General features: G+C 40.8%; 1 protein-coding gene and 2 long non-coding RNA genes across 8 annotated transcripts; 1 reads left to right on the top strand and 2 right to left on the bottom strand.

Moving 5' to 3' along the window:
* The first annotated feature begins 2,263 nt into the window (after positions 1-2,263).
* LOC126999295 (uncharacterized) lies at positions 2,264-6,807 on the top strand. Of its 3 annotated transcripts, XR_007753224.1 has the most exons (3): positions 2,264-2,814; positions 2,949-4,180; positions 4,316-6,807. It is a non-coding gene; the product is annotated as an uncharacterized LOC126999295 (long non-coding RNA). The 3 variants fall into 3 exon arrangements; XR_007753225.1 differs by having other exon boundaries at positions 3,091-6,807; XR_007753223.1 differs by having other exon boundaries at positions 2,949-6,807.
* Positions 3,254-8,270, bottom strand: LOC126999296 (uncharacterized). The gene is made up of 2 exons (XR_007753226.1): positions 4,466-8,270; positions 3,254-4,330 (listed from the first exon to the last, which is right to left on the bottom strand). It is a non-coding gene; the product is annotated as an uncharacterized LOC126999296 (long non-coding RNA).
* Positions 8,271-8,436: 166 nt separating this feature from the next.
* LOC126999294 (uncharacterized) lies at positions 8,437-26,626 on the bottom strand. Of its 4 annotated transcripts, none has more exons than XR_007753220.1 (7): positions 26,550-26,626; positions 18,135-18,206; positions 17,483-17,664; positions 15,909-16,499; positions 12,444-12,608; positions 9,015-9,965; positions 8,437-8,876 (listed from the first exon to the last, which is right to left on the bottom strand). XR_007753220.1 is itself a non-coding variant. In XM_050861728.1 (6 exons), the coding sequence occupies exons 4-6, from the start codon at positions 16,494-16,496 to the stop codon at positions 9,813-9,815; spliced, it is 906 nt and encodes a 301-aa protein (XP_050717685.1). In that variant the 5' UTR covers positions 16,497-16,499; positions 17,483-17,664; positions 18,135-18,206; positions 26,550-26,626; the 3' UTR covers positions 8,437-9,812. The 4 variants fall into 4 exon arrangements, 1 of the variants encoding a protein (XP_050717685.1); XR_007753221.1 differs by having other exon boundaries at positions 8,437-9,014; positions 9,153-9,965; XR_007753222.1 differs by having other exon boundaries at positions 9,153-9,965.
* Positions 26,627-27,612: the final 986 nt, after the last annotated feature.

The following is a 27,612-nucleotide window of genomic DNA, read 5'->3' as shown; positions in this document are numbered from 1 at the left end:
CTTGTATATAGTTTCTTAAGTGTGTTCAACAGAATGTTTATATTTTTGCAGTGTGAACAGACAGGGTTAGACTATTCAGGTATGTCGTGCTGCCTGCAAAAAAAGGAACTCTGGTGAGGACAGCGTCGAGGCGCGCTGGTCTGGCATGCATTGAGCGAAGCATTTCTGAGGTAGCTTTTAATGTCCGATGAGTAATAGGTTCCAGTGCATTAATTAATTACCTTATTTAAACACTACTTAGACTAATTAACAGTATTGCCTTAATCTATTTATTATTGATTTCACACTTTCTAACTTGATTACTCATACATGTACTGTGTAACTATTATTATTATGTTCGTAACGATACGTACACTAGTAAGAAACCACTATTCCTTATATGCATTATTAACTTTGGGTTATGTGTAATGGAGGGTGCAACAACTAATAGGTTCTGAGTCACAGCAAGCAGCAGGTCGGGAGAGTGAGCAGAGCGGTGAGGCTGGCCTGGAGACCCTGCAGTGAGAGAGAGAGAATGAGGGCAGTCACTCTTTTTAGGGGCAACCAAAGAAGAGGACAACCACTCGATAGTAAACTGACTTGACTGAGTTAGGAAATGTTGAAAGAGAAGAGTCAGTCGGTCTTTTTAGGGGCAACGGAAGAAGAGGAAAGCGGCTTGATACTAAACTAAATTGACTGAGCTGGTGGTTGTTAGAGAGAAAGAAATCAGTTACTCTTTTTAGGGGTAACTGAAGGTGAAACTCTAAACAGATTTCACTGATCCTATGACTGTTAAAGAGAAAGAAAGAATATGAAAAATCAGTCATTCTTATTGTGGGTGACTGAACACAAGATACAAAACTGAATTGACTAATCTGGTGAATGTCAAAGAGAGGGAGAGAGGTCAGTATATCCAGGCCTATGGGAATGACAAGTTAGATTCTCAACTGATTTAATGTGCCAGAAGAAGGTTAAAAAGTCCATCTCCCGACCCGACACTCTCCTGCCCTCGTCACCTCTCACTTAGGGTCTCAAGGCAAGGCCCTCCCGCGTCCCAAGTGTCCTTCAGTAGAGCAGGAAAGACGAGTCGACGAGGAGAGCCACTGACCGATTGACTGACTGATTGCTAACCTTCCTGAATCATGCAAAACCTGTTCGGGGCGACGGAAACACGCGGTCCGTCGAATGTATCCACTTTTTCGTCTTTTTTTGTAATGTGTGTCGTGGATTCAGGTTCGGTCGATGATTTCCCCGCAGTGTTTCGATTCGCACATCCTCGAGGTGTGATTCGTGACAGTGCTTGGAAAATAGCGATCGAACCCTCAGTCAAATTTGCTTCCAGTTTTGCGAATCAGTGTGTGTTTAACGAGTCTTTTTTCTGGTCCCTGTGTGTCGTACGTGTGTCAGTCATGTCATCGCTGTGTGTCGCCTGTATGCACACCTCACCTCACCTCACCTCACCTCACCTCACCTCACCTCACACCAAGGAAACACTGGCGGGGGATGTGACGACCAAGTTAATCTGTTTTCTGCATGATTAAAACGCAAAAAAAAGTGTGTGTAATCAATTTGTCATTCAGGAATTTGGACCCACGATTCCGTTTTGATTCTTTGTTGATTTTTGGACTTGTTTTTTGTTTTTTTCAAGCTTAAAAAAAAGTGTGTAGTCATTTAGTCATTCAGGAATTTGGACCCACGATTCTGTTTTGATTCTTTGTTGTTTTGGGGGATTTTTATTTATTTTTTTATTTTATTTTTTTCCCAAGTGCAAAAAAAAAGTGTGTAAGCATTTAGTTGTTCAGGAATTCGGACCCTTGATATATATATATATTTTTTTTTTTTTTTTTTGGTTAAGCGCTATCAGTGATTATAATACGAACAATGGCACCAAATTTCTCTTCCCCGATTTAGACACAAAAGCGATTCACAGTTTAATTCTGATTATTGTTGCATTTTGGTTTGATTTTTGGGTTAGCCGTTATCAATGACGATAACACAAACAACGACACCAGATTTATCTTGCCCGACTTAGGCTTGAAAATTATTTATATTCTCACTACATCCCGCGCCTCACAGTATTATTTAACCGCATTTCTTTTTAGTCATGGATCAGCCAGTGCCAGCATCAACAACAAGAGAAACAATATACTTTCCTTGCGTGGATCACTCGTCAAAAACAAAAACAAAACAAAAAAAAACACATATAGCAATCTTTTTCATTTGTCTGGCCGCAGCATCTTACTTTGGCACACAGCATTTATTTTTCTTAAGGGATCTTCATAAAACACATATAGCAATCTTTTTCATTTGTCTGGCCGCAGCATCTTACTTTGGCACACAGCATTTATTTTAAGTTAAGGATCTTCCAGTATCAACAAGTCCAATATACTTTCCTTACATGGATCACTCATCACACACAAAAAAACACATATAGCAATCTTTTTTAGTTGTTTGGCCCCAGCATCTTACTTTGACACACAGCATTTATTTTAAGTTAAGGATCTTCCAGTATCAACAAGACCAATATTCTGTTGCAGGCGTAAAGTGACTCTAAATATTATCATAACATTCAGTCACTTGGCCACAGTCTTATTTTGACAGTTAAGAATCAACCATTATCAAAAAGACTAAATTTATCTTGTATGATTCAGGTGTAAAGCAAATCTATGCATAATAATTACATCCTCATTCAGTAATTGGGTCCCATGATCTTACACTTGGCAATCAGCACTTATTTACATCAAGAATCATTCATTACCAACAACAAGACTAGATTTTTCTTATACAACTCAGACGTAAAGTAAATCTCTGCATAATAATTACATCCTCATTCAGGTTCCCATCATCATCATCTTTCTTTTGGCACAGCACTTATATTTAAGATTCATCATTTATTAACAACAAGATGATTTTTTTATATAACTCAGGAGGTAAAAAAAAATCTATGCAATAATATTTATATCATTCAGTAATTGGGTCTCCTGATCTTTCTGTTAGCAATCAGCACTTATTTACATCAAGAATCATTCATTACCAACAACAAGACTAGATTTTTCTTATACAACTCAGACGTAAAGTAAATCTCTGCATAATAATTACATCCTCATTCAGTAATTGGGTCCCATCATCTTTCTTTTGGCAATCAGCACTTATTTACGTCAAGAATCATTTATTACCAACAAGACTAGATTTTTCTTATACAACTCAGACGTAAAGCAAATCTATGCATAACAATTACATCCTCATTCAGTAATTGGGTCCCATGATCTTACGCTTGGCAATCTGCATTTATTTACGTCAAGAATCATTCATTACTAACAAGACTAGATTTTTCTTATACAACTCAGACATAAAGCAAATCTATGCATAATAATTACATCTCATTCAGTAATTGGGTCCCATGATCTTTCTTTTGGCAATCAGCACTTATTTACATCGAGAATCATTCATTACCAACAACAAGACTAGATTTTTCTTATACAACTCAGACATAAAGCAAATCTATGCATAACAATTATATCCTCATTCAGTAATTGGGTCTCCTGATCTTTCTGTTAGCAATCAGCACTTATTTACATCAAGAATCATTCATTACCAACAACAAGACTAGATTTTTCTTGTACAACTCTGACGTAAAGTAAATCTATGCATAATAATTACATCTTCATTCAGTAATTGGGTCCCATGATCTTACGCTTGGCAGTCAGCATTTATTTATGTTAAGAATCATTCATTACCAACACCACGAAGACCAAATTTCCATTGCAGGAAAAAGGCAAAAAGCAGATCAATATGTGTAGAATCACTGCATCCGGAGTCGGTCATTTGGTCCCACAGTCTTATCCTTGACAATCGGCATTTATTTTAGTTAAGAATTAGCTTTTTATCAACGAGACTGAATTTCTCTGCCATGATTCAGACACAAAGACAGGTCACATAATTACACCCACAGTCACTCATTTGGTTCCATGATTTTAGTTTTGAGAATCCACATTTATTTACATTTAGAATCAGCCATTATCAACGACAAGATCAAACTGACCTCGTATAATTCAGACACAAGACAGGTCACATAATTGCACTAGTCACTCATTTGGTTCCATGATTTTATTTTCGACAATCAGCATTTATTTACGTTCAGAATCGGCCATTATCAACGACAAGATCACATTGACCTCGTATGATTCAGACACAAAGACAGGTCACATAATTACGCCTAGTCACTCATTTGGTTCCATGATTTTAGTTTCGACAATCACCATTTATTTACATTTAGAATCGGCCAGTATCAACAACAAGATCACATTGACCTCGTATGATTCAGACACAAAGACAGGTCACATTATTACACCTAGTCACACATTTGGTTCCACGATTTTATTTTCGACAATCAGCATTTATTTGCGTTTAGAATCAGCCATTATCAACGACAAGATCAAACTGACCTCGTATGGTTCAGACACAAAGACAGGTCACATTATTACACCTAGTCACTCATTTGGTTCCAAGATCTTATTTTTGACAATCAGCGGTACTTTTAGAATCGGCTTTTATCAACAACCTCAACAAAACCAAATTGATCTTGTATGATTCAGAAAAAAATAGAGGTCACATTATTACACCCACAGTCAGTCATTTCATTTCACGGTTTTATTTATTTTACTTTCGACAATCAGCATTTATTGACATTTAGAATCGGCTATATCATCAACATCAACAGAACCAAATTGACCTCGTACGATTCAGACACAAAGACAGGTCACATTATTACACACAGTCAGTGATTTGGTCTCATGATTTTATTTTCAACAATCAGAACTTATTGATGATAGAATCGGGTATTATCAACAACATCAACAAAACCAAATTGACCTCGTACGATTCAGACACAAAAACGGGTCACAATCACACCCACAGTCAATGATTTGGTCCCACGATTTTATTTTCGACAATCAGCATATATTAACGGTTAGAATCGGGTATTAACAACATCAACAAACCAAATTGACCTCATATGATTCAGACACAAAAACAGGTCACATAATCACACCCACAGTCAGTGATTTGGTCCCATGATTTTATTTTTGACAATCAGCATATATTGACGGTTAGAATCGGCTATTATCAAAAACAAGTCCAACTATTCCTTGTATGATTTAAACACAAGCACAGGTCACGTCATTAAACTCAATCAATCATTTGGTCCCACAATTTTATTTTCGACAATCCGCATTTATATTTAGTCAAGGATTGATCTTCAACAACATCAACCAGAACGCCACAACTTATGCCTATCACCATGTCGAGAATGCGTCAAGTTACCGTAGTCACCGCCAGCCAGCTAATCCATTATTCCTCGCCCTTCCCTTCACCCTCGACCCAGAGCAGCGGTGGTCACTGATTCTGCTGGGAACTTCAGTATAAACATCTCCTCGTCCCTAGCATGAAAAGATAAATTCAAAGTTCAGATATTATTTTTCAACTGCAAACTGAAATAATAAAGGCCAGGTTATTCCTAAGTTCATAAGATTGATTCACTGTTCATATGTATATCTTATCACATACTAGAATCACAAACTTAAAAGATCAGTTCAGTGGGTCAGATTTTTTTTTTACTATCGCAGACTAAAATGATAAACACCAGATTATTCGTAAAGTCATAAGATTACGTAGTTCAATGTTGACATTTTTTAATAATAAGCCTGATCAATTCATGGTTTGGATATTTTTTTTCTATCGCAAACTAAAATAAACTTGAGAAAATGAGAGACAAGTCCAGGAAGAGGGTGTGGCTTAAAGGACAAGGTGGCTGGCAGTGACTATGAATGAGCCCTTCAGAATCACAAGATCGCAAGCACCAATTAATAAGGACGAGAAAGCTATTATTTAAGTTCGTTTTGTCTATACATCCTAAAAGCTACTGGACCTTTTTGAATAATCCTAAAGCCTCGTGTCACACTTCCACAAGACAAGACGCATTCTTGAACCTGTTACCTTACGAGCAAAGATTATAATGTCATCTTTGTTGTGAGATAAAAGAAGGAAATACAGCAGAAGGAAGGCTGTTAGATAATCACAGTTGTACCTCATATCACACTTCCACAAGACAGGACACTCGCTTCACACTGTTACCTTATTAGCAAAGACTATAATGTCTCCTTTGTGGTGAGATTAAAGGAAGTAAAGAAAAAGGAAGGCTATCAGATCATCATTTTACCTCACGTCTCATTTCCACGAGAGAGGACATGTGAATGAACTTTGTTACTCTAAAATCAGTGTTCTAACTTTTGCCATTAAATAAGAGAGGGAAATACGGCTAAACAAAGGCTGTTGGATAATATTTTTACCTCACATCACACCTGCTTGAACACATTACTCTAAAATCAGCGTTCTTTCTTCTTGGTCGTAGCATAAGAGTAGGAAATACAGCTAGGCAGAGGCACAAAAGCTGTTGGATAATGTTTTCAACTCACATCACACTCCAAGTTAGAGGACATCATGTAACCTGTTGCCAGCACAATCAGCATCTTTGCCTTGGTGGTGCTTGCGGCCTTGTCACTCCAGTGGGCTCATCGTTCGCTGCGTCACTGGTTGTTGGTCTCTGTGGCGTCCTCCTCCTCCTCCTCCTCCACCATTCCATTCTCGCTAAGTTTCGCTGCTAAGGTCATTGTGATAGTAGGTGTATCTCTTGCTGCAGAACAAAAGAAAACAAAGGAGTTGACCATGAAAGACTTGTGTTCCAGCTGCCCGCGAGACTCTTTGGTCATCAGCGAGGCAGCGACTGTTTTATACAAGTTTTGTAAATAAAATTGTAATAACTAAACCTTACTTGAGTTGCCAGTGATGTGAGACTGATGGCTTGGGTGTGTATGTGTTACCAGACGAGCCGTCAGTCACTGCATCGTCTGTGTGTTCTTGTCCTCTCTATATATTTTGCAAACGTTGTATTAATATTCATCAACAGTAATGTGGCTAGTTTGGCAGATAATTTTTTGCTGTTCATTCTATTTTCAAATCTCACTAATTGGTCATATGTTTTTCTGACCCCTTCCATAATTTACTTCATATTGTCAAATCTCTTTCCTGACATCATTTCCCTGCTGAGCTGTTTCATAAGGAGCCAAGTTTTGGTTTCAAGATACAATTTTGAATTCATTTCCAAAGCTGAACTGTTTTATGGACACAAATTATACTTTTCATTATTTTCTTGCATCTAATTATTTTGTTTAGGTTTTGTTTAGATAAACTTTTGGTGTCATTTTTATTCTATGCGAACCAGCTGTGCATGAAACTTCTGATCTGAGGAAGGGAGGCAGGAATAGACTAGCCAGTGAGCAGTCTTCCCTGAGGTATCATAGGGAGAGGTTATGCTTCCCTGCCTCTCCTCAGCTTAACCCCATTGTACTCAGCATAACTAAGGTAAGACAAGGTAGTCTGGGTACTTCCTCTCGTCTGTGGATACTTATAACAGTGGGTTGAGACTTCATGAATTTGTAAGTGTTTGTGCATAGGTATGGTTGTGAATATTTATCTTTTTATTCTTTTGCTCCTTGTTAGGCATCCTTATTTTCTCTTATGGAGTTGGATGGGCCGAGTCTCTTCCACTCTTGTCAACTGTAAACTCTATGGTTGGTATTATAAGGCACTCGCTTTTCACATCATCTATTTCTAAAGGTCAAAGGAGGGGTCAGGCGGGTTCTAATGAGTGTTTCTTTAGGCTCACGGTATAGAAGAAGGGTCAGACTACCACCAGGGTCATAAAACTACTCCTGGAAATGCTCAAAACTCCCACGAAAGCCTTGTCAAGTACGTGTTCTTGGGCGGTGGAATGTCTTATAATACGAGCCTATCTTCCCTAGTGTTCTTTTTATTTGTTTTTGTAATATCAGTTTATCATTGTCCAGGAGTGATTTTACTTTGGGTGGTAGCAGCAGCAGCAGTGGTGTAGTAATAGTAGTAGATGTAATGGCAGGGATAGAAGTGGTAGAGGTAGTAGCAGTAATAACAGTAAAATAATAATAATAATAGCAGTAGTAGTAGTAGTAGTAATGTAATGGCAGGGACGGAAGTGGTAGAGGTAGTAGTAGTAGCAGTAATGGCAATGGTAGTAATAGTAATAATAGTAAAATAATAATAGTAGTAGTAGTTAGTAATGACAGGGGTAACAGTAATAACAAATGGTGAGTTTTTTTTGTCATTCTAAATATATAAACAAGGAATAAAGGTGGTAGTAGTAGTAGTAGTAGTAGTGGCATTAGTAGTAGTAGTAGTAGTAGTGGTGGTAGTAGTAGTAGTAGTAGTAGTAGTAGTAGTGACAGTAGTAGTAGTAGTGTAGTTTTTGTCATTCTAAAGATATAAACAAGGAATAAAGGTAGTAGTAGTAGTAGTAGTAGTAGTCTAAGAAATGGTGTGCATCGGGGAACTAAGCTGAAAAAAATTACCTGGCAAACCACCTGACAATTTCCAAAACAGTTTATTTACACAAGGTCCCATTTACATTTAACATCTGCAGCAAATCTACATCAGAGTTTAACACCTAGCAGCAAGTTTACATAACACTTTACTTAGCTGCATCCAGACTGACCTTTCAATTACACTTCATGAGCTTACATTTGAGTTTACTTAGCTGCATCCAGACTGACTTTTCAATTACACTTCACTTGAGTTTACATTTGAGTTTAACATCTTTGAGTGAGTTCACATGGCATGGACGTAGCTCTATCTTCATTTAAACTCCAGGGAAACACTTTACTGAGCTTTGATTTGTGTTTATCCCCTTCCTAAAGTTTATAATTCAGTTTTAACATTCTATAGCAAGTTTGCAACACATGGAGCCAGTTGTACTCTCCCTTACACTCTTTAATTTAACACATTTTCATTTTACATTTGTTTAACACCTTCCGGCAAGTTTATAGCATGATTTAGATTGTTACCGAGTTTCTATTGGAATGGCAAGGTTGCAGTACACAGGCCCAGTTGTACTCTCCCTTACACTCTTTAATTTAACACATTTTGATTTTACATTTGTTTAACACCTTCCGGCAAGTTTATAGTATGATTTAGATTGTTACTGAGTTTCTATTGGAGTGGCAAGACAGCAGTACACAGGCCCAGTGGTTCCCTCACCCACACTCTTTAATTTAACACATTTTCATTTTACATTTGTTTAACACCTTCCGGCAAGTTTATAGTATGATTTAGATTGTTACTGAGTTTCTATTGGAATGGCAAGGTTGCAGTACACAGGCCCAGTAGTTCCCTAACCCACACTCTTGATTTAACACACTTTGATTTTACATTTGTTTAATACCTGGCAAATTTATTGGATGATTTAGACTGCTGCCGAGTTTCTATTGGAGTGGCAAGATAGCAGTACACAGGCCCAGTAGTTCCCTCACCCACACTTGATTTGACACCTTATTTTAGTTTACATTTGTTTCACACCTTTTAGGAAGTTTATAAATCAATCCAGACTGTTACAGAGCTTATATTTTTAAATTTGCACTTTCTTTGAACACATTTTGCAAAGATTATAGTTCAAACAGCTAGGGAGTTTATATTTTTTTTAATATATACATATTTAATACCTTATAGGAAGTTTATAGATCAATTTTTAGACTGTTAGGGAGTTTATACTTTTTAATTTACACTTTATAAAACATCTTCTGGCAGGTTTATAGTTTAATTCAGATGAATATTGAGCCTATATTTGAGCTCAACACAGTAGCAAGTTCACCGTTCAATTCAGACTATTAATGAGTTTATTTTTCAAGATTAACACAATGACAAAAAAAAGCTGTACCCTGACTCCCACCATTAGACTCACTCCTACTTCACCTCTCCTGACCCCAATACTGTTCAGCGGTGAGGAGCCTCTTGAGGGGGCCGTCGCCGTTCCTCAGAGGCGGCAGGATCACAGCCAGGTAACCCTCGCCTTCCGGGCACTCACTCAGCAGCTTGGGGTTAGTCACTAGGCGCTCATTTACCTGTGGGGGTAGGCAAAGGGGTGTTACTTTTTTTTTTCTTCTTTACAGTAAACAACTTGAGGGCAAAAACAAATAGAAAAACAAAATGACTGCCAAAAAGTAATAAACATTAACACGAAGGTGGGTAAATGGAAAGTGTTCTCTGAGGTTACTATGGAAGGGAGAGTGTTAGGTGAGGAATTAACACACACACACACACACACACAAGGTGAGAAACATAAAAATTGATTGCAACCATGATATGTCCAAGGTTGGAATATGCAGCAGTAGTATACAGTGAGTACAAAGACAAATAAAGTACTGTCTCCAAGTTTGCGATAAATAGGTCGACGTTGCGGATTGCAAACGTGCCCCAACCACGTGCTGGACTTGAGCAGCTGACGGGCGGTGATGGTGATGGTAAGTGTCGGCGGCGCGGCCTTTGCATCGGCACCACCTGAATGGTATTTTTATCAGGGCCCGTGTGTGTGTGTGTGTGTGTGTGTGGCTGTGTTTATTAAGGGTTTGGGCTTTTCAATTTGCTAATTCTTATTTTCCACATCAACGTTGCATGGGACCCCTTTCTTTTCCTCCATCTCTTTTTTTTTTTTTAAAAGAAGAGATGGAAGAAAAGAAAGAAGTCCTGCACAACATGTGGAAAATAAGAATTAGCAAATTGAGAAGCCCGGGCCCACAATTGGCACAGCCACACACACACACGGGCCCCGATAAAAATACCATTTGGGTGGCGCCAATGCAAAGGCCACACCGCCGACACTCATCATCACCATCATCAGCTGCTCAAGCCCAGCGCGCGGTCGGGGCTGCTCGCACACATGCGCCTGGCTGCCCGGATCCCACTCACCATGCTTCCTGCGGCCAATGGAAAGACAAGAATGGGAGTCAAGGACCACAACAAGGTGTGAAAAAACCCGGTTTTAGCAGCCTTTTCCTTTTCCTTTCGGGCCGTATCGCAATTTCAGTTTTCAATAAACATCAAATTTTGGTGGTCCCTATCGCAAACTCGGTGAATCACAAACTTGAAACTCACAATCCTGGAGACAGTACTGTATAAGAAAAGTAGAGAGGATTCAGAGAGATTGAAGCTGAACCTACCAAACTGGAACAGAGGAGGGAGAGAAGAGATCTGATTGCGGTATATAGGGTGCTGAGTGGGATGGAAAAAGTGGACAAAGAAGACCTAATGATGTGGGATACAAGAGAACCAAGAGGCCATGGAAGGAAGGTGAAAAGGGAAGCCTGTAGAAAAGACATAAAGAAGAACAGCTTTCCACAAAGAGTGGTGGAGGCCTGGAACGGCATGAAAAGAGATGTGGTCCATGCAAAGACCATTCATGAATTAAAGGCCAAGTTGGATTATGGTGACAGAGACAGGTGTACCTCCTCTCCCGTATGCCACAACTGAGTAAATGCACACACAAACAATGAAATGTCAGTCACTGAAAACAGGGAAAAGTAAATGTAGATGAAGTGGAGTGTATAAGATGGGAGGGACAATCATCAACACAGTGAAGGAAAAAAAAGATTTAGGAATTATAATACAAAATACACTGACACCTGAGAAACATATAAACAAGATATTCAGAGAAACATATGTCTGCCGCAAAATATTAGAGTTGCATTTCACTACTTGGATGGCGACACAAGAAAAAGGACAAGGAAACTTGAAAGGATTCAAAGGATTGCAACTAAGATGGTACCAGAACTATCAAACCTGCTATACAAAACTAGATTAGAGGAACTGGGCTTACCAACACTGGAAGAAAGAGGAGACCTGATAGCATTGTACAGGAATATGAGTGGAATGGAAGTGATGAATAGAAATGATTTAATAGAGATGGAAGGAAGGAGGCAACTAAGAGGACACCATAAGAAATTGAGATCGAGGACTTGTTTGAAAGACCCAAAGAACTTCAGTTTTCCATACAGGAGTGTGGATACATGGAATGGACTTAGCAAAGACATTGTTGAAGTGGGCAGTGTTCGTAAAATGAAGGAAAAGCTGGACAAATATGGGTTGGGGGACAGGACTAACTGAATTTGAGCTCAGGTCCTGTATACTACAAAAAGCTAAAGGTAAACTGGTAAAACACACACACACACACAGAAGGACCGGGGTTCAATTCCCCGGCCGGATGAAGATAAGTTGGGTTTATCTTCTTTCACGTGTAGCCTCTGTTCACCTAGCAGTGAGTAGGTACACGACGTCAGGCGAGGTGTTGTGTGTGAGTGGTCTCAGTCCTACTCAAAGATCGGTACTATGAGCTCTGTGCTCTTCTGTAGGGGAATGGCTGGATGTCTCGAGAGAGACCCGCAGCAGACCAAGAGGTGAATTACATACACACAAAGTCAGAAACAGACTTCCATACATATGCACACACATAAAACGAAGGAAAAGTTGTAGAAATATAGATTGGGAGACAGGACTATCCCAGCTTGAGCTCAGGCCCTGTATACTATAAACAGGTAAATACACACCTCCACCAGCTTCCCATGTACGCCCGCCAGCACGGTGTGTTGGGAGCCGTCCGCGCAGGTAATGACGCACACGGGTGACTGTGGCCCCATCATCTGGGCGCCACGTTTGCCCTTCCCCGACACCTGGTTGTCCAGACGGTTGAACCTGCCGACGTTGTAGCTCACCTGGTAGAAATATGGACAGGTGAGAATGTGTTTATTTTTGTATATTTGGATTCTTTTTGTATTTAGTATTTGCATTTTTTTTTCAGTATCAATATCTTTTTTTGTCTGCTGTTTATTTTTTTTTTTCTTGCATATTTGTATTTTCATTTTTTACTTGTTCTTGTGTGCTACACAGGCTCTTAGAATAATTTTACCGAAAAAGTGTAATTTTGAGCCTCCTTTTTCTGTAAAAATTTGTTTAAATTAAAAAAAGAGAGAGAGAGAGAGAGAGAGAGAGAGAGAGAGAGAGAGAGAGAGAGAGAGAGAGAGAGAGAGAACAGGACAAGAGAGGTGAGAGAGAGAGAGAGAGAGAGAGAGAGAGAGAGAGAGAGAGAGAGAGAGAGAGAGAGAGAGAGAGAGAGGTGAGAGAGAGAACAGGACAAGAGAGGTGAGAGAGAGAACAGGACAAGAGGTGAGAGAGAGAGATTTACATAATTTACATAGAAAATCAGACCACACAGACCCCATGGTCCAGACTTGGTGGTCTGTCCTTAAACCTAAGTGATTTTACATTAATCAGAAGACTCCAAAACGTTGCATTTCTACTCTAGTTGATATTAAGTTGAAGGAAGTGACGGTCGAGCTTATTTTTGAAGGAGTCAATCGTGTTACACTTGACCACTGATGATGGGAGCTTATTCCATTCTCGCACTTCTAGCGTTGGTGAATAATTATTTGGTTCAGTCTTAATTTACTTGTCTAAATATGAGTTTTACTCAATTGTTCATCTTTAGCAAAGTGTCATCGATCATAAACAATGTTGATCTGTCTACATTCGTGAAACCATTAAGTATTTTAAAACATTCGATCAGTTTTCCTCGGAGGCGACGTTTCTCAAGAGAGAACATGTTAAGGGTAGAAAGCCTTTCTTCGTAGGATTTGTTGCGCAAGGAAGGGATAATTTTCGTCTTGACGCTGAACACCTTCTAATTTAGCAATATCCTTTGCATGGTGGGGAGACCAAAACTGTACCGCATATTCCAAGTGGGGTCTGACTAAACTGTTGTAGAGCGGAGTATTACATCTTTATTCTTAAATAAAAGTTTCTTTTAATGAAGCCCAACATTCTGTTCGCTTTATTTGCTGCATCGATGCATTGCTGTGAGAATTTGAGGTTTGACGCGATTTTGACCCCAAGTCCTTGACGCATTGAACGCTTTGAGTTTAACGCCGCATTTCGTAATAAATCTTTTTATTCCTCGCTCCAACTTGAAGGACCTGGCACTTGTCTACGTTAAAGGGCATCTACCATCTATCCGACCAAGCTGAAATTTTGTGCACATCCTCTTGGAGGCTTTGCTTGTCTTCGCCAGTGAGAACCGAGTTACCAATCTTTGTGTCGTCTGCAAATTTACTAATGCGGTTATTGAGTCCAACATCCACGTCGTTGATGTAAATAATGAAGAGCACTGGGCCAAGAACCGAGCCCTGAGGGACGCCACTAGTGAGAGGCGCCCACTCTGAGTTAAATCCAATCACTACTCTTTGTTGTCTGTTGCTCAACCAATTCGCGATCCATTGGTTTACCTGACCGTCAATACCTATTTGTTTAATTTGTAAAGTAATTTATGATGCGGGACTTTATCAAACGCTTTCTGAAATCAAGATAGACTACGTCCAGTGATTTGGTTACGTCATAAACAGTAAAGAGGTCGTTATGACAGGTTAATAGATTTGATAGGCAGGATCTTTTGTTTCGGAAGCCATGTTGTGAGTCCCCAATTAATGAGTGGCTTTCAAGGTAACTCACAATTTTGTCTCTAATTATGCCCTCAAGTAGCTTACTTACAACCGAAGTTAGACTAATGGGCCTGTAATTACCTGGTACTTTTTGTCTCCTTTCTAAAAATCGGTGTCACGTTAGCCTTTTTTTCCTCTGAAGGGACAATTTGTCACAATGCCTTATGAATACGTGAGGAGAGAGAGAATCTTTCAGCAGAGAGAGAGAGACTTTAGTATTTAAGGTCCAGGACTTTTAAGAGAGAGAGAGAGAGAGAGAGAGAGAGAGAGAGAGAGAGAGAGAGAGAGAGAGAGAGAGAGAGAGAACAGGACAAGAGAGGTGAGAGAGAGAGAGAGAGAGAGAGAGAGAGAGAGAGAGAGAGAGAGAGAGAGAGAACAGGACAAGAGAGGTGAGAGAGAGAACAGGACAAGAGAGGTGAGAGAGAGAACAGGACAAGAGAGGTGAGAGAGAGAACAGGACAAGAGAGGTGAGAGAGAGAGAGAGAGAGAGAGAGAGAGAGAGAGAGAGAGAGAGAGGCGAGATAGAAATTTACATAGGTATTCAGACCACACAGACCCTATGGCCCAAACCTAAGTGAAACTGCATCAAATCTAATGGCCACCAAGACTTTGCATTTCTATCTAGGTGAAGAAAGAAACAGACAGTGGGCCTTTTTCTTTTTTTTTTTCCTTGAGCTGCTTCCATTACTGTGAAAAAAGAAAGAAAATTAACCCCTTGACTGTGGATTTCCTACAAGAAGACATCACCAAGCTACAGGAATGGAACAAAAAGTGGCTGCTACAATTCAATGAAGAAAAATGTAAAGTCCTACACTTTGGGAGGGGATATCCAGCATACCAATACCACATGGGAAACACTCCACTATCCACCACAGAGGCAGAGAAAGACATGGGAGTATATGTTACCAGGATACCAGTGAAGGGATATCCAGCATACCAATACCACATGGGAAACACTCCACTATCCACCACAGAGGCAGAGAAAGACATGGGAGTATATGTTACCAGGATACCAGTGAAGGGATATCCAGCATACCAATACCACATGGGAAACACTTCACTATCCACCACAGAGGCAGAGAAAGACATGGGAGTCAATGTTACCAGGATACCAGCGAAGGGATATCCAGCATACCAATACCACATGGGAAACACTCCACTATCCATCACAGAGGCAGAGAAAGACATGAGAGTCAATGTTACCAGGATACCAGCGAAGGGATATCCAGCATACCAATACCACATGGGAAACACTCCACTATCCACCACAGAGGCAGAGAAAGACATGGGAGTATATGTTACCAGGATACCAGTGAAAAACAAATCCATGCCAAACACAGCGGACGGGTTAAACTTAAGTGAAATTGCATCAAATCTAATGACCACGAAGACTTTGCATTGTTCTCTAGGCGAAGAAAGAAACATACAGCAGGCTTCTTTGTTTGCCCTTTAACTGCTTCTGATACTGTAAAAAAAGAAAAAGTAAAAGAAAGAACTCCCCATATCTATATCAACACCCACCTTAGTAATCTCCATGCCAGGTGCCAGGGCAGGGTGTCGGGGCGAGAGGGTCACCAGACAGAGCTTGTTCGTGTGCACCATAACACACACGTGGCCGCTGCTGTCCGGGGTCTTGTTCTGGCCCGGCGCTCCCCCCCCCTTCTCCTCCTGCTGCTGGGACCCAAGGCTGCTGTCATCTTCTGGGCTCTTGTCGTCCTTCTCTGCATTTGTTTCGGTGTATTCAATGTCCATCTGCTCTGTTTTATTGCCGTTTTCCTCTGTCGCTATTTTTGTTTTGGCATCAACACCGTCATCCTCTTTTTCTATGCCTTTTTTACCGCTCTTCACCAAGCCCTCTTTCTCTAGTTTCTCCTCTACACTACTACCAACACCTCCCTCTTTCTCTAGCCCTCCACCTCCCTTCACATCCTCACCACCACCACCTACATTTCCTCCTCTGGCCCCCTTCTCCTCAGCCTCCCCGCCCTGCCACCTCCTGTCCTTAGGGATGAAATAGTGTTTGGTCCAGTAGCGCTCAATCACACTCGGGTACTTGAGGTCCAGGGGCACTGTGTCCTCAATCCTTCCCTCCATGGCTGGTGGCAACATTGTCTGCAATGGGATGTGATTGTGAGACGAGAGATAGGGAGATGAAGGGAAAGAGGGAGATGAGAGAAAAAACAGACAGGTAGAAACAGAGAGAGAGGCAGATGGCAGTAAAAAGACATGACAGAGACCGATGGAAGGAAAGAGACAGATGAGAGAAACAAAACAGACAGAGGCAGAGAGAGAGATGGAGGGATATAATTAGACAGGCTGGAAAGACCCAAGAGTTAAAAGACAGACAGACGGAGAGAAAGTGACAGATGGAAAGAAAGAGAGAGAGAGAGATAAGCAAGAGAAACAGACAGAGAGTAACGAGAGACAGAAAGACTAAGAAAAGTAAACAGGTTCAAAATCATACCTTCTCCCAGTCTGACATTTTGAGAGCAAGTTATCAGTTGAGAATTTGAAAGAAAATGGGTGTTTGGCATCTACAGCAGGTCAAATCTTATGTTACCTACCGGCTTGTTTTGAGAGAAGGTTAACAGTTAAGGGTTTGACAGAAAAAAAGATCTAATTATATACCTGTCCCATAATGTTTTGAGAGCAGGATAATGGTTGAGGTTTTGACAGAAAGACGAAGAGCGTTTGGCATCTACAGAAGGTCAAATCTTATGTTATCTCCCAGTTTGTTTTGAGAGAAAGACAGTTAAAAATCTTATATAAAGGAAGAAGGTCCAATCAAATACCTTGTTTCAATAACGTTTTGAGAGCAGGATACCAATTGAGGTTTTGACAGAGATTATGTGTGTTTGGCATCAATGGAAGGTCAAATTTTGTATTGTTTGTCTTGAGATTAGGACAACGGTTAATGTTTTGATAGAAAGAAAGGAGGTCCAATTATATGCCTTGTATCTATAACTTCTTAAGAGCAGGATAACAGTGGAGGTTTCGACAGAGATAGTGATGGGCACTTGATGTCTACAGAAGGTCAAATCTAATGTTATCTCCCAGCTGTAAAGGTTCTGAGAAAGAAAGGTCCAAATATATACCTTGTTTCTATGTCTTGAGAGCTACCAGTTGAGGTTTAGACCGAGATGACGATGGGCGTTCTGCGTGTAAGAAAGCTCCTGTTTTATGCCTTCTCCCAGTCGTAGCCTTCCCCCAACTTGGTGTGAATCTTCTTCCTGCGCTCCTCGGCCAAGATTCTGTTGTTGGCTCTTCTCCGTAGTCGCTGTCAGGAGGTGGTGTGGGGGGGTGAGGGGAGGGAGGAAGAAGAGAAAGCACCATCAATATCACATCATTGGTTAGTCTACATGCTGCATTGATGAACATATTTGCTTTGGCTTTCATTTTCATTTTCTCTTTCTCAGCATCTCAGGTGTTTGGGGTTTGCTGAACAGGCAGCTCATAGAGTCCGGACTTCCCCCTCTCTACCTGGTTGGTTTTATTATTATAACTTATCGATCCAGAATTTAGCTTACATACCTATTAATGCACAGGAAAGTCAATCTCACCGAGTAATGTCCCTCCCCTTTCAGTCAAATAAGCTCAAGTCCCTCCCCCTTCAGTCAAGTAAACTATGTCCCTCCCCCTTCAGTCAAGTAAACTATGTCCCTCCCCCTTCAGTCAAGTAAACTATGTCCCTCCCCCTTCAGTCAAGTAAACTATGTCCGTCCCCCATCAACGCACACAGAAGCTCACCTCTGCCTTCAGGCACTTCAGAACCTCTCTGTCGATGTCGTTACAAGCGCCCATAAACTTCTTCAGCTTGTTCTGGGAAGTAAGAAGAGAGTATCGTTACTATCGTTGAACACAATGCAGTAAATGGAAATGGAAGAAAGTAAACACCATAAATGAGGCTGTAATCTTGACAAACCTAAGACAAGATTCCAAGATAAGGCAATAAATAAATACTGGAAATAGAAACGTTAACTGACAGAGATTCGAGGAGAGAGAAAACAAATACTCTAACATCAGATCTTTTTATATGTGGTATGATTTATTATGTTACGTGGTTAGTTTGCCTTCTAACCCTTAGACGGCGATGGAACTACATATAGACGGTCCAAAATTCAGTCAGTCAGTTTTGTATGGCAGAAATATAACAACACTTCCAGATTGAGGTAGAATCTACATAGAGACGATAGTTAGAACATCCATTATGCGGCGTAACCATATTTATGCTACGGTCCTAAGGTTGGCAGAGATTATATACAGACAATTCATTTCAGGGGGAGCTACTTTTCAGATACTGCCGTCAAAGAGTTAATTCCATTCATGGGACGGAGTTAGTTAGAAGTGTTGGATTTTCACAGCTAAGTCGACGTGTTCCAAACTTTATATCATGGAACAAATTTGGCCCGTCGCTGCTACACGGTAAAGCCACAAATTTGGCCCATCGCTGCTACACGGTAAAGCCACAAATTTGGCCCTTCGCTGCTACACGGTAAAGCCACAAATCTGGCCCATCGCTGCTACACGGTAAAGCCACAAATTTGGCCCGTCGCTGCTACACGGTAAAGCCACAAATTTGGCCCGTCGCTGCTACACGGTAAAGCCACAAATTTGGCCCGTCGCTGCTACACGGTAAAGCCACAAATTTGGCCCATTGCTGCTACCAGGTTAATGCCGTGCAGTAACTAATAGCTTTCAGAAAACTAAAGAAACCTCAAAATATAAAAGGATAAAGTTTACAAGGGCAGTCTAGCATATAGTATTTTTGCACTGGGGGGGTCAGATCAGGTTGAGTTATTTTCTATTTTTATTTTTATGTACGGTAAAGGAAACAGCTCAAGGGGAAAAAAACTAATGAAAAAAATAGGCCTGCAAATCACTGCTCCATTAAAAAAAGTGAAGAGGAGTGGCCAAAAGAGTTTAGATAGGATAGCATAAGTCAAGTTAGATTAGGGGCTATTACACTGGGCAACTTTTCCGTGGATCTTTAGTCAAACCATGATTTCCGCTGGTGTGGTTCTAATATTTCCGTTGTTTTCTGACGTGTCCACGACCTTCCAAAACTACGGTAGATTTCACCGAAGGACGACGGTATTACTCACCATCATCAGCAGCAGCAATAACAAGAAACAAATGAGAACCACGCTAGCGGAAATCGTGGTTTGACTGAAGATCCACGGAAAATTTGCCCAATGTAAGAGAGATTGTGTACGTATGTGAATGTGTATGTGTGTCTGTGTGTGTGTGTGTGTGTGTGTGTGTGTGTGTGTGTGAGGAGTAACAAGCCTGACCCACCTCCTCGTGACACCGGTGCAGCTGATTGATGAGGTCGTTGCACTGTGGTGTGTGCAGGTGGGGGGACAGGTCAGGGTGCATGCTGCCACGCCTCACACCTGGGTGGGGGCCAGAGTCACAAACTTTAAGGAAAACATAATGCAATAGAGTATTACAGTGAGGACAGTTACGTACTATTGAAAAGAAAAGTGTGTGAATAACTAGAGGACCGAGAGGAGGAGGACCTAAGAAGAGATACAAAGTGATACAAGGCAATAGAAGAAGGTAGAGAGACAGTATTTCTCTCCACTTAATCCTTCCTTAATATATATATATATATATATATATATATATATATATATATATATATATATATATATATAAAGAGAGAGAGAGAGAGAGAGAGAGAGAGAATTTACATAGATTTACATAGAAAATCAGACCACACAGACCCCATGGTCCAGACTTGGTGGTCTGTCCTTAAACCTAAGTGATTTTACATTAATCATAAGACTCCAAAACGTTGCACTTCTACTCTAGTTGATATTAAGTTGAAGGAAGTGACGGTCGAGCTTATTTTTGAAGGAGTCAATCGTGTTACACTGGACCACTGATGGTGGAAGCTTATTCCATTCTCGCTTTTCTAGCGTTGGTGAAGAAAAATTTTGTGCAGTCAGAATTTAATTGTCTACATCTGAGTTTTACGCCATTGTTCCTCGTGCGCAGACTGTCATCGATCATAAACAATGTTGATCTGTCTACATTCATGAAACCATTAAGTATTTTAAAACATTCGATCAGTTGTCCTCGGAGGCGACGTTTCTCAAGAGAGAACATGTTAAGGGTAGAAAGCCTTTCTTCGTAGGATTTGTTGCGCAAGGAAGGGATCATTTTCGTTGCCCGATGCTGAACACCTTCTAATTTAGCAATATCCTTTGCATGGTGGGGGGACCAAAACTGTACTGCATATTCCAAGTGGGGTCTGACTAAACTGTTGTAGAGCGGGAGTATTACATCTTTATTCTTGAATACAAAGTTTCTTTTAATGAAGCCCAACATTCTGTTCGCTTTATTTGCTGCATCGATGCATTGCTGTGAGAATTTGAGGTTTGACGCGATTTTGCTCCCCAAGTCTTTGACGCATTGAACGCTTTTGAGTTTAACGCCGCGCATTTCAGTATTCCTTCTTATTCCTCGTTCCAACTTGAAGGACCTGGCACTTGTCTACGTTAAAGGGCATCTCCCATCTATCCGACCAAGCTAAAATTTTGTGCAAATCCTCTTGGAGGCTTTGCCTGTCTTCGTCAGTGAGAACCGAGTTACCAATCTTTGTGTCGTCTGCAAATTTACTAATGCGGTTATTGAGTCCAACATCCACGTCGTTGATGTAAATAATGAAGAGCACTGGGCCAAGGACCGAGCCCTGAGGGACGCCACTAGTGACAGGCACCCACTCTGAGTTAAATCCGTCAATCACTACTCTTTGTTGTCTGTTGCTCAACCAATTCGCGATCCATTGGTTTACTTGACCGTCAATACCTATTTGCTTTAATTTGTAAAGTAATTTATGATGCGGGACTTTATCAAACGCTTTCTGGAAATCAAGATAGACTACGTCCAGTGATTTGGTTACGTCATAAACAGTGAAGAGGTCGTTATAAAAGGTTAATAGCAGAGCTGGGACTACCGATTGACATTTGGGATCGGTACTACCGGCGGTAGATTACTGCTACCGATACCGATCATTCGGTATTTTGAAGAAACTACCGAATACCGCTACCGATCGCATGATTGGCAGTCAATCGGTATCGGTAGATTGAAAAAGCGAGCGCGGGACTTTTTTGTTAAGACTTAAGAGAAGACGACCCCGGCAAAATGAAACGGACAAGTTTCAACACGTTCGAGCGCATCTATGGGAAGCAGTTAGCAGGAAATTCCAGGTATTACTTTGACGTCATCACGCTTAGCCAATCACCGGCCGTTCTGGGCGTTCTCAGCCAATCAGAGGCAGCCACGACCTAGCAGATTCTCGCTCCCGCCAAAAGTTTTGGCGGGAGCCCCACTCTTGTTTGGCCTGCCGACGCGAGTAGCCTACACCTACGCTCTAGCTCCTACGCTCTCGACAACGTGCTCAGCCTCATCGCCTAGTGTTCAGCACCGCCGGCAACATCCTCCGCCCCAAGAGGTCCTCCCTGACTGCCAACAACTTTGAGCAGTTGGTGATGTTGAAGGGCAACAGCGAGCAGTTCAAGACATTCCTCAAGGAGGACCTCAAGAAGGGCGCCGACACCGACCTGGAGTAGGAGGCTCAAGACTGCTTCAGTTGTAATTTTTTTTTGTGTTGGGAAGAAATTTATTTTGTGAAAGTTAATAAATAATGCTGTATTGTCTAGTTTGTTTAAATTTAACTTTTTTTCAGTTTGATGTTTATTTTTTGAGGGAGAAATTCATTTATTAAATAAGTTATGTATTTTTGAACTTAAAAAAGGTATTAAAAGACTCTAATTTACTTCTATTCTTAAGTTATCCGAAATAAGAGAGAAATAACTTAAAAAGTGTGTTATGGGCCTTTAAAAGCATTTTTTTATTATATAATTATAGAGTTTTTTAATCTACCGATACCGAATCTATACCGATCGGTAGATTTCTGAAAAATCTACCGATCTACCGATACCGATTGGACGCGGCTCGCTACCGACTACCGATACCGGTGGTAGATTTTTTCTACAGAATCCCAGCTCTGGTTAATAGGTTTGATAGGCAGGATCTTTTGTTTCGGAAGCCATGTTGTGAGTCCCCAATCAATGAGTGGCTTTCAAGGTAACTCACAATTTTGTCTCTAATTATGCCCTCAAGTAGCTTACCTACAACCAAAGTTAGACTAATGGGCCTGTAATTACCTGGTACTTTTTTGTCTCCTTTCTTGAAAATCGGTGTCACGTTAGCCTTTTTCCAATCTGAAGGGACGATGCCTTGTCGCAAGGACATATTGAATACGGTTGTGAGGGAGGAGAGTATTTCGCTCTTCGTTTCTTTCAGCAGAGTTGGATATACTTTGTCAGGTCCAGGACTTTTATTTGTTTTAAGTGAATGGAGAGCTTTAAGGACTTCATCGGTTGTTATTTCAAAATTAGGCAATGCATGCTCGAGATTTACAATAGTAAAGTAAGAGAGAGAGAGAGAGAGAGAGAGAGAGAGAGAGAGAGGTTATTAAAGGGAGGGAAAAAATAAAAATGGGAAAGGAAGAAAATACCAAAAGGGAAGTAAAATGTAAGACAAAGGGAAAGGATGAGAGAGAGAGAGAGAGAGAGAGAGAGAGAGAGAGAGAGAGAGAGAGATTTACATAGAAAAGCAGACCACACAGACCCCATGGTCCAGACTATGTGGTCTGTCCTTAAACCTAAGTGCTTCTACATTAATCAGATGGTTCCAAAACTTTGCATTTCAACCCTAGTTAATAACCTCTCTCTCTCTCTCTCTCTCTCTCTCTCTCTCTCTCTCTAACGTAGACAAGTGCCAGGTCCTTCATGTTGGAACAAGAAATAAGAAGTTCAACTACGAAATGCGCGGCGTCAGACTCAAAAGCATTCAATGCGTTAAGGACCTGGGGGTCAAAATCGCTTCAAACCTCAAATTCTCACAGCAATGCATCGATGCACCAAATAAAGCGAACAAAATGTTGGGCTTCATTAATAGAAACTTTTTATTCAAGAATGAAGATGTAATACTTCCGCTCTACTATAGTTTAGTAATCGCTAACCAAGCATTGGATCGTTGGCAACACTGCTCACCTCCCAATGGCTGCCACTGCCACCAAAACATGTAGGTATATGCCTTTTCACTACCATCACCATAGTCCGGCAAATCTTACGTGGCGGCTCTGACGTAGACAGCCCGCTAGACCCTGTTGCCACGTCTCCACCTGACCTCGCACACCATGACTCACACCCTTCTCTCTCTCTCTCTCTCTCTCTCTCTCTCTCTCTCTCTCTCTCTAACGTAGACAAGTGCCAGGTCCTTCATGTTGGAACAAGAAATAAGAAGTTCAACTACGAAATGCGCGGCGTCAGACTCAAAAGCGTTCAATGCGTTAAGGACTTGGGGGTCAAAATCGCGTCAAACCTCAAATTCTCACAGCAATGCATCGATGCAGCAAATAAAGCGAACAAAATGTTGGGCTTCATTAATAGAAACTTTTTATTCAAGAATGAAGATGTAATACTTCCGCTCTACTATAGTTTAGTCAGACCCCACTTGGAATATGCAGTAGTTTTGGTCTCCCCACCATGCAAAGGACATTGCTAAATTAGAAGGTGTTCAGATTCTACGGAGGACTGGCCTAATATGTGAAATAAAAACCTCTCATAAAATCTGGAGTTCTACAAATAGTTCCCTCAAGAATACTATAGCTTATGCCACTAGCTTTGCCTGCAATCTCTCTCACATGGAGATGGAACTTGAGAGAAGAATCAATCCTGACCCCAAGATCTTTGTGGTTGTCAACATCTAAAATAGGTTGCTCACAATGAAGTACTGCAAGAGAACAGGTGCATCTTGAAAACTTCTACAAAAGTTCATTCTGACACATTTGCCAACTGAAAAAGACAAACCCCAAGATCTACTTGTATTGAAGAGTAGGTTAATATCCCTCTGCAGACAAGGATGGGAAATTAAATGGTCAGATTTTGATATTACCGAGGCTAAAAATAACTTGGTCATCAGCAAAGAGACAAAATTTACAGTTTAAACCAGAGACCACATGACTGAACATCACTGAACCCTGTGGGACACCGCTACCAACCTCAACTTGATAACTCTCACAGCCATGCACAACCACTTTCATTTCCCTCCCCGTCAAGTAATCACTCAGCCAGCCCACCTAACAGCCTTCAACTCCAATGCCAGGTAACATGCTAAGTAACAGTCTATGGTTGACAACATCAAATGCCCTTTTAAAGTAAAAAAATATAACATCCACTGAAAAACCTTGATCATAGTGATGAGTAACATAGTCATAAGTGTATAATAATTGCTCAGACACTGACCTGCCTGATCTAAAACCATACTGATAAGGTGAAAGTAACTGACTGTGTTCCAAATAGGCAGACAATTGGGAGACTATATTTCTCTCAAAAGATTTTGAGCACACAGATGTCAAGCTTATAGGTCTGTAATTAAGAGGATCAGAATGAACTCCCCCTTTCAATAGTGGCATTACATTAGCATCTTTCCAGTCTGAGGGGACATCAATAGCAACAGAGGGTAACTAATAGAAGGGGCACATCTTTTTAAAAAGACTGAAGGAGTACCATCAGGGCCAGAACAAGCAGGTTTTAATTGAGCAAAAATATTCTCTATTTGAAAAATATCAAAACTATAGACATTGAATATAAATTTAACCACGCGTGGTGGACCTGGTCTCACATGCGTGGGCTAATCGCTAACCAAGCGTTGGATCGTTGGCAACACTGCTCACCTCCCAATGGCTGCCGCTGCTACCAAAACATGTAGATATATGACTTTTCACTGCCATCACTATAGTCCGGCAAATCTTAAGTGGCAGCTCTGACTTAGACAGCCCGCTAGACCCTGTTGCCACGTCTCCACCTGACCTCGCACACCATGACTCTCTCTCTCTCTCTCTCTCTCTCTCTCTCTCTCTCTCTCTCTCTCTCTCTACGTGTGTTGTGTGTGTGTGTGTCTCTCTCTCTCTCTCTCTCTCTCTCTCTCTCTCTCTCTCTCTCTCTCTGTGTGTGTGTGTGTGTGTGTGTGTGCACGAGAGAGAGAGAGAGAGAGAGAGAGAGAGAGAGAAAAATGGTGGTGTACTCTCATTCGGGGAGTATGGTGCACGACAATGCATAATAATAATAATAATAATAATAATAATAATAATAATAATAATAATAATAATAATAATAATAAACCTCTTTAAAAAAACGCACCAAGACTCTTTACCCCTTGAGTGGTGTGGAAATAATATTTTAATGTTCTTACCACCCACTCCTTCCCCACTCCCTGGCCATCCCCAGCAGAACCTCACCATTCACCTGTATGACTCACAACAACAGAATTTGCTTGACAGTCCTGGCATTCCATATATAGGTACATTCTCCATATTTTATCATAATTATGCCATATGGCTAACATTGTATGGCAGATGGCAGACACACCAAAAAATGGCAGAAATGCAATAATTAAAGCAGGCAGAGCAACTGGCACCTGCGGCGTGTTGGGTTGACTTGAGCTGACAACACCACGGTGGCAACGCTGCCTAGTGTTGTACAAATTTCTTTGTATTCACTCACAGATAGAGAATAAATCATAAAAACCATATTTGTTTTTATACTAGAGTGAGAGAAGGGTGTGAGAGGCACGGTACGCGAGGTCAGTTGGAGACATAGCACCAGTGTCTAGCGGGCTGTCTCGTCAAACCGCCACTTAAGATTTGCCAGACAATAACCACCCTAAAGCAGGTAGCGGTATTTGCCCGCCACTTTTTGTTTTATGTATTATATGTATACAAATGGTTTTGTAAAGGTGTGGAAGAAAATAGACCAAAATTAAGGCGCCGGAGTTATACTGAACCTTTACCGAAGATAGGACGGAAAGGAAGAGTGAAGAGAAGATGAAGAAACAAACGAATAAAAAATAGGAGAAAATAAATGGAAAGAGAGTGAGTGAAGGATAAGGAAAGGAAGAAATGGAATAAAAGTTGAGTTAGGAAAAGGGAAGGAAGGGAAGGGAAAGGAAAGAAACGAAAGTTGTTACGAAAAAGAAAAAAAAAAAGTAGAGGTACTATTTATCTCCTTTCTCCATTTCCCTCCTTAGGTAACAGAGAGAGAGGCATTTGAGGCAGTAATACGAGAGGTCAAGGGTCAAGCGGCTCACCTGGGGGTCACGGAAGTCAGACAACCGTGCGTGGGGGTGATGTAAGCCTCCTCTTCCTCCTCTTGTGGCCTGTTATTGTCAAGGGGTTACGGGCTTACTTCTTTTGCTGTTCCTTCTCCCTTTTCTTTTGACTGTTCCTTCTTCTCTTGAGCTGTTCCTTCTCCTTTTGACTGTTCCTTCTCCTTTTGACTGTTCCTTCTTCTCTTGAGCTGTTCCTTCTCCTTTTGACTGTTCCTTCTCCTTTTGACTGTTCCTTCTCCTTTTGACTGTTCCTTCTTCTTTTGAGCTGTTCCTTCTTCTTTTGACTGTTCCTTCTTCTCTTGAGCTGTTCCTTCTCCTTTTGACTCTTCCTTCTTCTTTTGACTGTTCCTTCTCCTTTTGACTGTTCCTTCTCCTTTTGACTGTTTCCTCTCCTTTTGACGTTTTTTTTTTTTTTCATTGCTCTCAATATCTATATATTTTTTCTTTTTGCACTATTGATTAAATCCGGCACCTAAGTTTCCAGTACTGCCCAAAAAGCTCCCAGCTTTAAATGGGCTCCCTGCACTACAAAATTATTGTAAATACATAATTGTATAAGGGGATAAAGGGATAATAAAATGTTTCAAATGTTTCAAATGTTTCCTTCTCCTTTTGACTGTTCCTTCTCCTTTTGACTGTTCCTTCTCCTTTTGACTGTTCCTTCTCCTTTTGACTGTTCCTTCTCCTTTTGACTGTTCCTTCTCCTTTTGACTGTTCCGTCTCCTTTTGACTGTTCCTTCTCCTTTTGACTGTTCCTTCTCCTTTTGACTGTTCCTTCTCCTTTTGACTGTTCCTTCTCCTTTTGACTGTTCCTTCTCCTTTTGACTGTTCCTTCTCCTTTTGACTGTTCCTTCTCCTTTTGACTGTTCCTTCTCCTTTTGACGGTTCCTTTTGACTGTTCCTTCTCCTTTTGACTGTTCCTTCTCCTTTTGACTGTTCCTTCTCCTTGACTGTTCCTTCTCCTTTTGACTGTTCCTTCTCCTTTTGACTGTTCCTTCTCCTTTTGACTGTTCCCTCTCCTTTTGACTGTTCCTTCTCCTTT

The sequence above is a fragment of the Eriocheir sinensis genome, chromosome 16 (assembly GCF_024679095.1).
Source record: "Eriocheir sinensis breed Jianghai 21 chromosome 16, ASM2467909v1, whole genome shotgun sequence".
NCBI lineage: Eukaryota > Metazoa > Arthropoda > Malacostraca > Decapoda > Varunidae > Eriocheir > Eriocheir sinensis.
Note: the sequence above shows the minus strand (reverse complement) of the source record. Positions and strands in the feature narration are given on the sequence as shown.